This window comes from Lepidothrix coronata, unplaced genomic scaffold (assembly GCF_001604755.1).
Source record: "Lepidothrix coronata isolate B3197 unplaced genomic scaffold, Lepidothrix_coronata-1.0 Scaffold169, whole genome shotgun sequence".
NCBI lineage: Eukaryota > Metazoa > Chordata > Aves > Passeriformes > Pipridae > Lepidothrix > Lepidothrix coronata.
In genome coordinates this window covers 637,631-653,718 of record NW_016690349.1, presented here as the reverse complement: position 1 = coordinate 653,718, position 16,088 = coordinate 637,631, and the positions used below count along the sequence as shown (strand labels likewise).

The 16,088-nt window shown below is 38.2% G+C and overlaps 1 protein-coding gene across 3 annotated transcripts in view; it reads left to right on the top strand.

Moving 5' to 3' along the window:
• The first annotated feature begins 338 nt into the window (after positions 1-338).
• Positions 339-16,088, top strand: part of VRK1 (vaccinia related kinase 1) — a 35,707-nt gene continuing 19,957 nt past the window's right edge. For 2 of the 3 annotated variants that reach the window (XR_001877188.1, XM_017829845.1), the window contains exons 1-7: positions 339-443; positions 7,609-7,770; positions 9,272-9,327; positions 13,602-13,671; positions 14,069-14,156; positions 15,574-15,682; positions 15,822-15,914. Coding sequence is in view for 2 of the 3 variants with exons in the window: in XM_017829845.1 (XP_017685334.1) it covers positions 7,614-7,770; positions 9,272-9,327; positions 13,602-13,671; positions 14,069-14,156; positions 15,574-15,682; positions 15,822-15,914 (573 nt within the window). In the remaining variant the exon portion in view is untranslated. Of the gene's footprint in view, positions 448-7,608; positions 7,771-9,271; positions 9,328-13,601; positions 13,672-14,068; positions 14,157-15,573; positions 15,683-15,821; positions 15,915-16,088 lie in introns of all 3 variants that reach the window. The other variant, XM_017829846.1, reaches the window with a different exon arrangement.

The window sequence follows — 16,088 nt, the reverse complement described above, 5'->3', positions numbered from 1 at the left end:
AGTAACCGAGTCATCATCCCTGGGAGTGTTCAGCGAATGTGTGGATGTGGCACTTGGGGACATGGTTCAGTGGTGAACATGGTGGTGGTTCTGGGTCGACGGTTAGACTTTTCCAACCCAAACAATTCTGATTCTAAAAGACCTAAGCCCTTGGCCCATCGCGGGCGCTGTTCCTGCTGGGAAGTGTAGTCCATGATCTCTTCGGGCGGCCATGGAAGGGGCCGTTTCGGACTACACTTCCCAGCAGGTATCGCGTCCAGGGCGGGGCGAGGGCTGGCGGCCGCCCGGGGCGGACCAATGGTGACGGTCGATGCTGGGAGGTGGCGGTGGGCCGGGCGGGCCGGCGGGACCGCGGGCAGTGCGGGAATTTCGGACCGGGAGGAGGGAGCGGCGCCGGGCTCGGCGCGCGGGAGATACTTGGGACCGGCGGCTGCTTCTGCGGTGTAGGTTGTTTTTTTTTTTTTTAAGAGGCGAGTTTTAGGGCGCTGTTTCGCTTCCCCTTTGCCTTGCCGATCGTCTCCCGCCCTGCTGGCGGGTCTTCCCGCGTCCCTGGCTGAGGAGGCCGGTGGTGCCGCCGGGGCCGCGCCCTGTTCCTCCTCCTCGTCTGCCTCCTGGGGTAGGGAAGGCGCCTGCCTTTCCCTCCCCAGCCCGTGGCGCCGGAGGATCTCCGTGGGCCGGCAGGGAGGGAGAGAAGGGGGGCAGGTGGGGCAGAGCTCCCTCGGTTTCACCCTTGGGGTCTCCTGCCCCCCCTTCCCGTGCCCGGGTTATGGGCTCTAAACCTGCCTGCGGTCGCACCGGTCTAAGTTGCTTTCCTTCCTGTTTGTTTGGTTTTTTAGCCCTAAGGCGAGGTGGGGAAGGCTGAGCACGAGCTGTGCTCAGTGACACTTGAAGGTTCGTCACCTTCGGAATCATCCCGGTGAGGCATCACCTTGGCTGGGAGACGTTTCCTGAGTTGTGCTTTGAACATAAATTGTTTATTTATTTTTTTAAATACAGGCCTACAAATAACAAAAATCTGCGATTTTAGGATCAGGACAGGCCTGTTGTGTAAGAATTGGGCTAAGCTGGTTTCTGTCTGTCAGTGGTCTTGGTTTCTCTTCGTTTCCTATTTTCTGGCCATTTGCCTGCCTTGTTTAAGATTGAAGCAGTCACAGGCAGGGTGAACCCCGTTGTTCTCTTTGTTTCTCGATTCGTGCTCAAGAACTAATAAAATAAAAATAAAAGCTTTTGTTAATTCATAGGGAATCCATGGGCCCTTTTTATCACTAACAAAAATACCAAAGCTGTTGTGAAGCTTCCTGTAACTATTACTGTGTCAAAAGGCATGTGCCTTCCTCTGTAGGAATAAGATGTCCACTTAATTCTTGGGGATAATCCCTAAGTGAGGTAAGATTCCTAATGAATTTCAGAGCTATTGATCTTTATACAGTGGGCCAAATGATCAAAAAGCCTTTAAGTGTCTCACTCACATGTATTAGGTATTTGCAGTTGGTTTGGTGGTGAGGTGATTTGAAGTGACAGATGAGTTGATACCTTACAAGGCTCAGTGGTTTTTATTGCAATAACTGAGTAACGTTCAGGATTTTGAGAACAACCTTAAATAGTGTTCATAAGAAGGCAATTTAAAATTAGTATCACAATAATTCCTCTTGTAAATTACTATTTCCTACGTCTGAACAAGCTGCATTCTAGAATTCTAAGCCATCTTGGTTTGTTTAGAAAAAGAAAGGAAAAAAGGTGTTTATTTGTTCCAGTGTGCTGCTGTTGTGATGAAATGCTTCTCAGTAATAGTGGTCCACCAGTTGCATTTATTCATTTTGTCTAAAGAGACATTTTTTTTTATTTCTCGGGCATAGAACCCTAATGCCTCTTCTTCCCTAAGTGCCATTAATTGTCAGATGTCTTAATCATAAAGAAATTAGATTATAGAGGTTTTCACAGGAGAAACCCAGTGATAGACCAGTCACAGAATGCCTGATTTATGCAAGAAAGTCTTTTTTCACTGTCTCCCTCACTTGGTGTGACAAGCCACTGACACTTCAGTTATTGTTTTGTGTGGTCCCTCCTGTGAAACAGTTCTACAGTATTCAGAAGCCTTAAACTGTTGTGTTCTTTCTTTCCCACTCCTTGAGCAAAAATTTGGTTTTGTTTTCTCCTTGTCTTATTTTTTTTTTCGAAGCAGACTTAAATTTCTTGCAATGACTGATGAACAGTGTTAATGACAGATAGATTTCAAGGCCTTGCTGTGGGACTACCTACTCTTGAAGAGGAGCACAAGTCCCCAGCATGCCTTCTCTGGGCTGAGAATGAAAATAGGTTCTACTAAGATAAACAACTGTAAAAATGACAATTTCCAGAGAATAAAAGAGGAGGATGAGGAAGAAACCAGTCTGACTTGACACACAGCAGAAACACTTATTTCAAAATAAATTTGTTTTACATTCATTTCAGAGATTTATTGATAATGGATGCCAGCAAGAATTGAGAAGTGGCTATTCATATTTATTCAAAGAGTTCAAGTATCTCTCAAGTAGCAACCATTGCAGACAGCATTTGTAAAGATAACACCACTGATATGCAGACAATTTTGTATCAATAGTGCTATCTCAAGTACAGTGTATTCTGTTTCTTCCAAGATGTTTTATTAGGGAGAAGAATAAGAACCTTTGTAGTAGTAAGAGGCTTTTGGAGAGAGTTTACACAAATAGAGTTCTGTTATTCACACTTCTTAGTAGCAAAATCTTTGTTTTGAGCACATTGTAGCCACATAAAATGCTGCTGTTTACAATCACGTACCTTGAAAATTGTTCTTGTCAGGCACCTTAGCTAAGTAGGGGCAGGTCTGATACTTGAATGATAGCACAGTACTTGACATCCATGGCACTGTTTCCAAGGACTTTACCATGATTGCAGGCACTAATGAATCAAGCTTCACAATACCTGTGGGATAGAAGATATTTCTGTTTATTGATGGGAAGAAGTAATTGAGATGCGGAAAAGTTTAAGATGTTTTTTTCTTTTCTTGGAGGAGTGGCGGTGGTGAATTTTTAAAGGTGATTTTAGGGAGAAGTAGATAACTTTATTCCAGTTGAGCAATCTGTGGTAGGCAGCTCTGTGTAATGTTTGTTGGTTCATAAGTTTCCTGACAAACCCCCCATGTTTGCTGTATTGTGAATTGAAAAGCACATAGAATGATAGAATTTGCATTAAAATGTCATTATCTTTTTTTGTGATTTTTATATTTTTTTTCCTAGCTCTGTATTTTCACATAGCAAATTTTTGCAGTTTCCAGGTGTCTTTGGTTTCAAGCAGCAGAGGATACATGAATGCATTTATCCGAAGAAATGTGAAAGCATGTGCAGCCATTGCTAAAATGTTTCCTTGGATAACAGCTTTTTTTGCAAAAGAGTCCTCAGTATTGTGCATGCTGCCCATTGCAAGTGATCACTGTTTGGCACCTATGGCCTACTGATAGCTTGACCAACTTGTAAGTAGGCACAGTGCCATCCTAACAGATGGGTGTGAATATAGACAGCCAAGAAACCATGTCTGTGTATCTAGTGTATTTGTTAAGGGCAGGGTTCCCAGCTGGGGACGTTCAAACTTATGTCCATTTTGAATTTTTGCATTTATGGATAAAGGGAAGTTGCCATTAATGAATTTTTTAAAAAAATAAATGTCTTCGGGCATACAATTATTGACCATGTTGAACAAAATAAGGGAAGAGGGAAGTACCAACTCTTCCTTTGATACCCTTGAGGAGCTATTTTAAGTAAACTTAATTCCCCTTTAAGTGAGGCTGCTATCAAGAGTCTCGCTGTGACTGTCAGAGATGTGAAGCATATCAGTAGGTTTGTTTCAGGGGCCTGCCAGCCTTATTGTAAAAGAGGCCATGAAATCTTCTTTTATGGGCAGCAATCTGTCCAGCATTCAAGCACCTAAGTGCACCTGTCCAAGTCTAGACAGAATTATTTGTAGTAACTCAGAGGTCAAGGGGTGCAGTCCTTCAAGCCCTCTTCATGTCTCTTATATTGACAGGATATTGGCAATAAATTGCCTCTTAGCTTGAGGACAGTATGCTCATTTTGGATACGTTTTGGTATCCCTTAGATGACAGTGAGTGTGATCTTGTCCACATGTGAGTCATTAGGCAACACTACTGATTTTTGCACTTTTTCTCCTTGTCTGAGTCCACCTTGGGGCTCCAGACTTCTGGTTTATTATTCCGTTACCACTTTTAATGATTCCAGTCCTTTATTTTAATCCATTTCCTGATGTGGGTGTCCTGAGAAGCTGGTTAAAGGTCTGCAGTGATCTTTTTGGCCTGCTTTTATAAGTGATATCAACGTGTAGCATTTCTGCCACTCTGTTCCTTCTTGCACTTTGACACCATGGTTTTCTCATTGGTATGGTCTTATCTGAGCTGGTTGGAATTGCACTTTGTGCTTGAAAGTCTCATTTTTCTCTGTAGAAAATCTGGAGAAAGGATCTTCCTCTAAGACAGTAAAGTATGTATCAGCTTGAAGATAAAAAAAAGATGAAGGAATGTACAGAGGAGTTTCTTGAAGGTTGTGGATAAAGCTGTGGGGTAAAGTTAGTCTTAAAATGTAAGTGTAAAATGTGTCTTGATTGTGGGGAAGAATGTTACTGTGCAGAAGTGGAAATACGGAAGGTAATGCAGAATTTAAACATCTTATTTTGTGATAATGAGGAAGCTTGTGCAATGTAGGTATTGATAAATACCAGTCTCTTCCTGTGATGTGAGTTATTTAATTTTGTTTTGTTGAAGTTACTCTTTTAACCAGAGTAGGTATTCAGATGTGGTTCTATGACACAAAGATACTTCCCAGATTAATAAGGACTCTGAAAAAACAGAACTTCAGCATAGAATGATGCACCTTCTTTTCTGAATTTGTTTCTGTATTGAATGACTGGTGTCTGCAGACTGCTTTCTGCCAGAGTCCACTACTGTCTGACCAGATTCTTTTAGATCTTCCATGTATGAAGGATGCAATATTTAATATCAAATTTACTTATTTGAAGATAGTTGGTGCAATATGGGATTTCCGATTTAGGAGACTAATACAAAATATACTAAAAACAATACAATTTTAAGTTACACTGGGCAAATTACAGCAATGGCAATACACAGTTCAGTCACAATACTGATGTGATTCTCAATAATGATCTCTATAATATGTTCACTCTCATGATTCCAATGTCCCCAGCTGGACATTCCAGGGAAGGAATATGTGGATTGCAACCAGCTCAAGCCCATTGTTCTCTTGGAAGTTCTTCTGCTAGTTATTTAGTTTTTGCATGCTTATATTGGACTGAGCCTCCTATTTACTCCCCCCACACTGGCCAGGCTAACTCTGGGAGACATTTACACCTCCATTTGATCCACTTAACAATTTTAAGCTCCACTCAACTGTTTTCCTAAAACAAAGACCACCCATCAGCCCCCTTTGTGTTGAGCTCAAGTGCATTATTGCCAGAGCTCCTTGGGCATATCACCATTTTCCATCTCCAGGTAGTATTTTATCCACTGTTGGGCTTTATTCTGTCACACTTCGCCTCTAGGGTTTTGGTCAATCACAGTTGCAGACTTGAGTATTAGGGGATGGAATAACATTTTCAGGAAGCTTGACAGTTATTCTTGCCTTTAATAAGTAGAGAAATGTTTATGGGCTGCCCTCTTCAGATGTTAGTTGGATAACAGACATTATTTGAGGAAGAAAATTTCCTGAAGATGCTACCCAGTCAGAAGAGTCTTGTAGGAGGGAGAGTGCTTTTGGAACAGCTGTTATAGTTATGCAGTTTTCTTTTTGGGAAATTAAAATAAGTCCTAAAGGGACATTAGAACTGAAAGAGGAAAACTGATGTTAAATAACTGATATTAAGGTTATTGTATTGAGGAGCTAGACTAATAGGAAATAGGTATTTTGCTATCCAGAAACTTCCTCAGTTGTGTATTAATATTCCTTTCTGCTTCCAGCAAAATCATAAAATCCCACCAGTCAGAATGGTATCTTTTAGAAAATAACTGTGACTCTACATGACTTTTATCTGCATAAGGTAGAGGGAAAGATCACTTCTTTATAAAACACTTCATGTAAAGACACCCTGCGCACTCGTTGCCATGTCATGGCTACATATTCAGTAAGTTCTTTTACTGCAGCAAAATGTAACTGCTAAAAACTCACAACATTTATTTGCTCAAAATAAGGCCTTCTGCTCAGAAGGACTTTGGGGTGATGGTGGATGAAAAGCTGGACATGAGCAGTCAAGTAGCTGAGAAAGCCAATTGTATCCTGTGCTGTATCAAAAGCAGCACGGCCAGCAGGTCCAGGGAGGGAATTCTGCCCTTCTGCTCTGTTTTGGTGAGACCCCACCTGGAGTGCTGCATCCAGGTCTAGGGTCCCCAGCACAGGAAGGACATGCACCTATTAGAGCGAGTCCAGAGGACACCCACAAAGATGATTAGAGGGATTGAGTACTTCTATTAGGATAGGCTGAGAGAGTTGGGATTATTAAGCCTGGGAAAGAGAAGGCTCTGGGAAGACCTTGTTGCAGCCTTTTAGTACTTGAAGGGGGCCTATAAGAAGATGGGAACAAACTTTTTAGTAGGGCCTGTTGTGACAGGACAAGGGGTAATGGTTTTCAACTGAAAATGGGTAGTTTTAGATTTGATAGGAGAGAGAAATTTTTACAATGAGGCTGGTGAAACGGTGGAACAGCTTGCCCAGAGGGGTGGTGGATGCATGAAAACATTCAAGTTCGGATTGGATAGGGCTTTGAACAACTTGATCTGGTTGAAGATGTCCCTGCTCACTGCAGAAGGACTAGATGACATTTAAAAGTTTCCCTGCAATTCAAACTGTTCCAAGATTCTATGATTCTGTTCTGCAGAAAGATGCATGTTCCAGTAGGCTGTTAGGTTATTTCTGGAAATACTGCTTGTCTGACACCTGAGGTTGGGGGAAGGCAGCAGTTATACTTTTATTCTTAAGATCTCAAAATAGGTAGTTATGTACTAGTTTTTTGATGACCCACTCGATGATGCAGACTTTGATTCTTGTTGCTTGCAGTTATATAGGAGAAAAAAAAATTAACTGTTTGGATAACTTTTTAAATTTTTTTTTGGTGTATTTTTTACAGCTAAGAGGAATTCCTTATATTATTACTGAAGACTTGGAATTTTTCAATATGCAAGTTTAACTCCAGGAAAACTGAGATTTATTTCATTAGTTTACTTTTTTTCCAAGTTTTTGCCACCTGCGATTGGTTGTGATTGATTGAATATGCTAGATTCTGATATTTTTTTAGCATGTATTACAAAAGGTCTTCTAATAGGTTTCTCTTGTGAAGATTTTCGCTGTCAAATTTTTTTGTGATGCCTGGAAAAATGTGGGTTTTTTTCACTTAGAATTCATGCCAATGAAACTGCTCACTGCATTTCTTTTAAGGTATCTTTGTAGTAACATATTATAACTTAAACAACCCATACTTTTTCATGCTTCTAACAGATTTCTGCATAAAACAAATAGGATCAGCATGTAACCTATGGTTTTTTTTTATTTTTCCTTCCCTTCTCTCTCTCTCCAGGGAAAATGCCATATAATAAGAAGACTGCTGGAAAAAGAGTCCCTGCAAAAAGGAAACTTGCTGAAGTGTTTGCTCTGGGGGAGGTTCTAGCAGATACATCAAGAAAAGAATGGAAATTAGGTGTCCCTATAGGGCAGGGAGGCTTTGGACGCCTATACCTTGGTAAGTGTAGTTATCTTTGATAATGCTTTAAAATGGAGAGTGAGATGTTTATCCTTATTCAAAACAATGAAACGTTGACTCTAAATTAGAAATACAAAGTGTCTTCATGTGATCTTTGCTAGAACCTTAGCTTGGATCATGGTTTTGGGAGAAGATGACAGGGCTAAACAAAAAGTAATTTTAAACAATAGTTGTATGATTTTCCAGTGGTAGTTTCTTCTTTTTTTAAACCAAAATTTTTATTACTTTTTAGCCATGGAAAAGGTAGTTCAGTATTTATTTAAATTTGATTTTTGGTCTGGCTGAAATACTGGGTTTTTGCATGAGTGTTTTTTTAATGACAAATTCTGACCTGAAGCTGTCTGAGTATGTTCTGTGGAGGCTACTGATCAGCCAGTATTTGGGCTGGTTTTGACTTCGGGGTTGCTTTGATTTTTTTCATTGCTTTGTGAACTTCTGACAGGTCGTATGCTTTTTTTTAATGTAACTAATGTTCAAAACAAATCAAAATTTTGGACTTAATAGTTTAAACCGTCAGTACAATTCTTGTTTTGTGATGCTGTTACTGAATACAAGGGAAATTTCTTAAAGTGAATAGTGTTCCCTACTTAGTATCTCTTGAACAGATGCACAGATAAGAGAGGTCTTGAGACTATCTACTTGATTGCCCCAGTCATTTTCCAAACATTTTTGAACAGATGAAAGTTAATGTGATTGCTATAATATGGTCTTCCTCGTCTTGGTGAAAAAGTTGCACTGAATTCATACCGAGTTGGAAAACAACAACAAAAAATCTGTCCTGCTTTTAAAATGAACAGACTGCAGCATAAGTGGGTTAAGAAGAAAAACGGGACCAGTGTGTGGCTTCTTGCCAGAGAAGCTTTCAATTACTTACTCAGCCTTGCTCAATGAGCTACTAAATTTACTGGAGTTCCAACTCATTCAAATTGTGTAGTTCTTCATGTTACGAATGCCTGCTTTGTGGAAGCCAAAGTGTGCTCTCTGCTTCCCCATCATTTGCACAAGGCTGTGACCCTGACTGTTCTTGTACTTTGTGCTTGCCTAACTTGATGTCCTTCATACCTGTATCTTCTGTCACAGATATCAACAGCTTATTACCAACAGAAAGTCACTTCTGGATACGTGACATGGCAACTCAGTAGAGAGAATTTATTTTTCATCTTTATGTCCACAGATGTGTTATGTTTATCAGAGTCCTAGAAAACAAAAGAAATAATATTGACTAGGGAAAAGTTACTGGATAATAAAAAATAATTCCTTTATGTAGTAAACTGCCTATTCTCCTCAAACAGAAGGTAGAATGCAAGACCATACCCATATACAGTAGCCTTGTCATATAGAGTAGTTCTTTTACCAATGCTAAGGTACTGGTCTGTACTTAATTACTTTGTCATGTGTTTGTCCATTCTGCATAGCAAATAAGTGTGTGCTTTGTGACAGTTTGCTCTCCTCCTACTAATAAAAGCTTCTTTTTTAACAGCTGATGTTAATTCTTCAAAGTCGGTTGGCAGTGATGCCCCTTATGTTGCAAAAGTGGTAAGAGAGCATTTGAATCTTCACAACCTGAAAATATTTGTTCTAGAATAGCATGTGTAATTTAAAACATCTTCTGAAAATAATGCAATTGCTGTTTAAAATAAAAGTGTGGTGATACAGAGGAATGCAGGTGAGAATTGGGACTCCTGTGTATGAGGAACATCATAGTGGAACATCAGTGTAGTTGAGAAAGATTCATTAAATGGATCATATTCTGTTTCATTTGCTTCCTATAAACAGCCCAGATATCACCAAAGGAATGAAATCTGTCTAGCTTTTGGAGAATTTCTGTGATTCAACAGTGAGTCTGTGTGAACTGTTGCTCACCACTGGATGTTGGTAAACTGACAGATGGCTTGGGAATAGAAAAAGCAAAACCTTGATTCCCAAGGTCTCCACAGATACAAAGTCCTTTAAATGTTTTATCATAAACCACATACCTGTTCTAATTTCTCTTGAATTAAAATAGCATTGACACATAATTTTTTTAACCTAATGATTAGAGAGAAGAAAAAGAATTGTTGATAGCTCATTTTTATCCCTCTGTAGCAAATCAGCAGATTCTTTTTATAGCTTGAAATTTTCTTATGTTTTTAGTGTTAAAAAAAGAGTTATTTCATTTGGCTTAGCTATTTCTCTTCCTAAGGTAAAAGTATTTTTCCAGAGTATTTGGTATAGATCCTACTATCATATATGATTCCTGGTAAAGTCTTAGTAAAAAAACCAGGGAATATCGGAATAGCCATAGTAGATCCAGACCCTTGACTATCTTGGTGGCACTTCTGTTCCTGTGGCAAAAACAAATACCAGAAACCTGTACAAGACAACTTCACAGTGTAAAAGATTAGTTTTTCAGCATAGTTCAGAACTGCACTGTTCTAACATTTTATTTATTAAACTCTATGATGATACTGAAATGCTTTGCTGCAGTAGCTGGCCACATTTTAAATACGTTAATACTTTTAACATTTGTTCCTGAAACTAAAAGATCAGGTTAAATTAGAATAAAATACATTTTAGTTAATATGTGCCTTTAATCTTGATATTTACCTCTGCTGACTAAAGGGAAATTCTAGAGTACTGGTTTTGATACTGTTCAGGCGCCCCAAGGTGCAATTTGTGATGACCCTGTTTCCGAAATGTTGTCCCTTGCTGAAGAAAGCACCATGCTTACCACGCAAATGTCGGACTGCCACACTTTCAACATCAGCCTGCTGCTGCTGCTGCCTTAGGTGTTGTGGGCAGGAATTCTGCACAGACCAGGAACCCCAGCCTGCAGCTGGCAGCTTCAGTATGTTCAGCCCGTGCTGTTGAGGGCGGGGGTGTCCATCATGCAGGAACTGTGGCCTGTTTCAGAGGCAGATAACAGATAGTGAGACCATCAGCAGTGGCTTGCCTGTAAGAGGCAGTGGCTTCTAATTACTGGCTCCTGCTGAGTTTGGACTGATCAGGAAGCAGAGTGCCATTTAACCTTGATGGAAGAATCTGGTTTCACTTGCTTGGAAAATCATCAGATATGCATTAATTTATGCTGTGAGTAATTGCTATCCCCTTCTTTCCCTGAGTTTGAAACCTGTCCATCTGCTTCTCTTCTCCACTTTAGGCTCTGAATATAGGAGTTGCCCCAACTTTTGGGTTGCCTTTATGCTAGATTCACTTTGCCACAGCATTTTGTAAATACTTCCATTGCTAATATCCCAGATGGCTACTCACTTCTAATTTATCTTTTATAATTTTGTCTTTATGGCAATAAAGAGTAGGCCCAGTCTTTGAGCTAGCCTCACAAATGACCCATAACATATTATGTCTCTACAGTCTCATATAACACAACTACGGATAAGAGCCCATTTTCTGATGCCTGGGTGGTTGCTAGTTGATCCATCAGCTAAGCAAAGTGGTTAACAGCTTTGAACAATTATTAGTGTTTAACAAAATATGTGCTTCTATAGTAATGTTCTTCAAATTAAGCTATTAAAGCAGGATGGAAATTGGCTTAGTCTTTGACATATCCTCATAGTATTGATGTCTCAACAGTATGAAATGAATCACAGCTTTTATTAAAAAAAGAAATGCTTTTTAACATGTGGACCTTTCAGATGTCATTGTTCAGGAGTGGATGCAGAGTTTAATTACACTTCATTAAATTTCTGACTGAAAAAGATCAGAATTCTTAAAGTACTACTTGAAATTTGTTGGGTGTCGACATGTACTCCATAATTGCTTTCATTACAATATCTCTTTGAGTAAGGCATTAATTTCAGTTGTGTAAGTCATATGTTTAGAATGATCCTGGGCATAAAGCTGTAGAAGTTTGGGAACTAGTGTACCAAATAATGGACATAATTGTGTGAGCTTTTTTAGCATAGCTTATGCATTTATTTGTCTGTATGTAGAATTAATGGTATTGTGGGAAAACACCTTCACAGTCAACCTGAAGAACTATTTTGTGGTTAAATCATTTATCCATTCCCTCAAGTATGAAGAGGTAGCAGATTTTCAGCATTTGCTCTGACTAGAGAAAGATATATCTCTTTTTCAGCACTGCGACATAATTTTTGTGGCATAATTTATTTATAGATAAATATTGTAAGAATTTTTAACACCTACAGTTTTTTGCTCTATTTTAGTGACAAGATAACATTCATGCCTGTGTAATCTGAATAAAAATTATATAAAAGATAATTTGTATTCTAATTAAAATAGAGTATTAATGGATTATGCTACACAGAAACAAGTGAATGGGTCAAATAATATCTACTTGAGATAACTGCAGTGTAGGAATTTAGCTGTTTTTCGCTTCTGGTCTGCTTATGTAATCTCTGTATTGCTATTTTGTTGTCCATTGTGTATAAATAAAAATCTGTGTGTGTGTTGATCAGTTAGTCAAGCTGGTTTTGGTTTTGTTATTTTTTTCTTGTTCCTGGCTGAAGTCTGACTGTTGGTCCCACAAAGAGGGGGCCAGAAAACTGTTGTCTCGGCTCCATTGTTTATGAAGGTAGTGCTGCTGGAGACAGTGAGGTGGAGATAGGTGGTAGGTTTGTAATCGAGGGTCCGGGCCTGGGAGTGGTGCCCAGGCTGATCTCTGCTCTCATTCTGACCTGTCTGCCTGACTCTGCCCTGCTCCCAGACATCAGCGTGTGCTGCAGCCCACGGTCGTTGGCGTGTTTGATCTCTTTACATTGCTACCTTAATGTCAGACAGCAGTAAACCTCTATTAGCTGAGTGGTATAGTCTGCCCCTTAGCAATTTCCTGGATCATTGCATCTGCATTTAAAAGTTAAAAGTTAAAATTAAAACTGTTTAAAATTGACGTGTATCTTAGAACTTCTCTTAGTATCGTGTGATTGTATTATTTCTGGGTTTCTTTGCCAGTAACTGCTTATGTGTTGTTATTTCTTAAGTGTAGGATGTTCTAAAACAGGTATTTTCACTGAGATAGAATGAATGTGGACATATGTGAGTAACTAGACTAAAATATATTGCTTAAGCTCATCTCAAAATCAATTACTCAAAAATTGCAAGAGTTGAAATCACTGTTTTTTTCTGTACCAAGTTCTGGAAATGTAGTGTCAAAGTACTTGCCCATTTGCTATTTTCGCACTTTGGTGTTTTCATACAAATTTCTCCCTTGAACTTTACTTGTTACATGGTTCCCATAGATTTGTCCCTTAAAAATGGGACTGAAATACCTTATATTCTGCTAAATGCAAGATAGGCTCTGAAGTCAAAACAGGTATAGTTCTTATAATTTAGTTTAAGACAAATTTTGAAATCCTCTGTAATTTTTATCTCTGTCATCTAATGTGTGAAGGGAACAAAATGCCTTATGTTCAGCAAGAATTTAACTTTTGTTAAGATTTTTTTCATCAAGTCATTACAGGTGTTATTTTAAGATCACTGATGGCTACTGCAATTGATGCAATCCAGCTTTAATCTGGAAAATCTGAGATAATGAGTGTTGTTTAATGTTCTCTGCTAAACTTTGCCAATTATTGGTAATATTTCTACACATTTCAGTCAATTTGTTATTCTTTAGTCTTTCGTTATGAGACAGTATTCTTTGATACCCTTACTGTTAAGCAATTTATAATAAAAATAACTTTTTAGAGCTAAACTTCTTTTATAAAAAGAAGATTCAGTTGAGTTTATCAGCACTGGGTAGAGCATTTGAGGGAGAATATGTTTTTATAGGGTGAATGTTATATTTTGTAAGCTTTTAATAATTATTAGACACTAACACAGCAGTTTTTAACCAATTTTAAATTGTCTTAAAGGAACCCAGCCAGAATGGACCTCTTTTTACTGAGTTAAAGTTCTACATGCGAGCTGCTAAGCCAGATGAAAGTAAGCAGTCTATTAAAATGTTTTTAATGAACTACAAGCATTTAGGAAAATAGAACCCGTAGGAGTAAGGTCAAACTTTAAGGGAATCTCTTTAGGTAATTTTCAAAATTATTTTTAAATTATTGACATCTAATTCAGACATAAAGTAAATTAGAGATTTTTGGTAAGAAGTTCTATATAGTTCTGTTGATGGTGATGTCTAAATTGAAACTTGGGTTACATCTCTGTCCCTACAATGAATAAATATGTTGTTAACTTTCCCCGTATACTTTGCGTACATGTTTCCATGAAATAAGCAGCTCACAGGTATGCAGAAACTGTAAGCAATGTGACTACTCCCTTTTTATGTAGGTCTACTGATGCAAATTCATGAACTTTACTTTATTTGTGTTTTCAGTTCAGAAGTGGACTAAGTCCCATAAACTGAAATATTTAGGTGTACCAAGATATTGGGGTTCTGGCTTGCATGAAAAAAATGGAAACAGGTGAATATATCTTTTGTTGGCATATATTGGAATTTATTTCATTCACAACCACTATCCCTTTTAACCTAATTTACTTTGAAAGGTGTATTTCCCACGTACCTTCCTGTTGTTCTCTTTTGCTACAAAGTTTCATGTTCATGGCAGGGTGCCTTTAGGGATTATATGAATAGATACATTTTATCTGTATTCTGTTTTTTTACTCCTATTTGTGTCTATTATATTCTTTCTAATTTAGTTTTCATTTGTCGCAAGCGTTGTTGTACTACAGTGATGCTTTATATGTGTATGTGGTCTAGAAGCTTTTCATATTTTAATTAAAACAAAGTCAACTTCTAATGTGCAAGTCCTTGAATAATATGACTACCTTTAAAGTTTTTCTTGTGTGCACTTAAAGTATTTTCACTCACAAATATTAAGGACTTAGTGCGCCCTCAAATCTATTTTATTTTCTCTAGGGATAGGTTTGGTTTTGGTTTTTTTTTGCTTAATCTGTGAGCTAGAATAATTGCTAGTCTCATGTTAAATTTGTTTTAACTCTAGGGATAGTTTTTAGTATTGTTCCCTGTCATGAAGGGTTTTTGTTACTTGGTCTTTAATGTTAATGCCTGTTTATGTAATAGCACTTGTTTCCTAGTGGGTTTTCTCTAAACATCTGTGCTGCAAAGGAGTTTTTGTACTTCTCTGGCAGTTTAGAGTAGGTCAGGCTTCTCTGTATGGATCACTGCATAGGGCAGTCAGTATGTATGCCTTAGTATATCAGAAATATCAGTGTTTCAGTATGTCCTCAACTGTAAAACTAATTAATGTAAAACCAACGTTAATTTTGAGAGGCAAAAGTAAATACAGCAATTTTTTGTTTTTATCCTGCAAATAAATGTGCCTTTGCATTCAGTGTTTAATGCATGAATTTCTTTAATATAGCCACTACGAATTTTTACAGTTCTTACACCAGTTTGGCTATGGCAGTGAATGTCAGAACACCTTTGGCAGCTGGAGGTCTTTATGGTTAATAATAGGTTAAAAAGTTTGCAATAGATTTCAGTAAACAAACATTTTAAGTAACCATGTTGAATCACTTAAGTAATTTATAAAGTAAGGAATGTATTTTTGTAAGTAATTGATGCTTGGTTTTGCCTATAGTGAGTTACAATAGGGTGTTTTCTTCTGTGAGTACTTGTTACTGTGTTGCATAACTAGAATAAAGAGCAGTTCTCTTGATGGACAAGCTTTTGACTAGCTGATGTAAAAAAAGGTAAGAATTGATGTTCATCATTAAAAAAATAGTCAAGTATTTCCCACAATTACTTTTGAGAGAATCAGTAATTTGTACAGTTAACACACAGATAAAATACTTTGCTAAGTGCTGTTCAGTAACTTTGCTGTTTGGTCTTTTTTTTTTTTCTGCCCTTGAATTTAGTTATCGATTTATGATAATGGACCGATTTGGCAGAGATCTTCAGAAGATGTATGAAGAGAATGCAAAGCAATTTTCCCGTAAAACTGTACTACAATTAGGCCTGAGAATAGTAAGTTTAAAAAATACATTATATTTTCACAGTCTGTCTTCCCTGTGCAAGTCTCAGTTCAGTCCCGCTTTTGTGCTGAGTCCAGGTCCTCTGCTGGGCAGACCTGGGTACTGCATTCACATGACTTTTGTTTTGTTAGCTTGATATTCTGGAATACGTCCATGAGCATGAATATGTGCATGGAGACATCAAGGCCGCAAACCTCCTTCTGAGTTACAAGAACCCTAATCAGGTATTTCTGATGCATTTTATTCCTCATGTTTTACACCTTCTATTTGACAACACATGCAAGTGCTTTGAACCTGTGAAATCTAGCAGAAGCTCATTTTTGAGAATGTATATGGTAACATTATTTCTGCTTGACATTTATATCTAGTTAATATTCTGTGATTTTTTAATGCTTTTT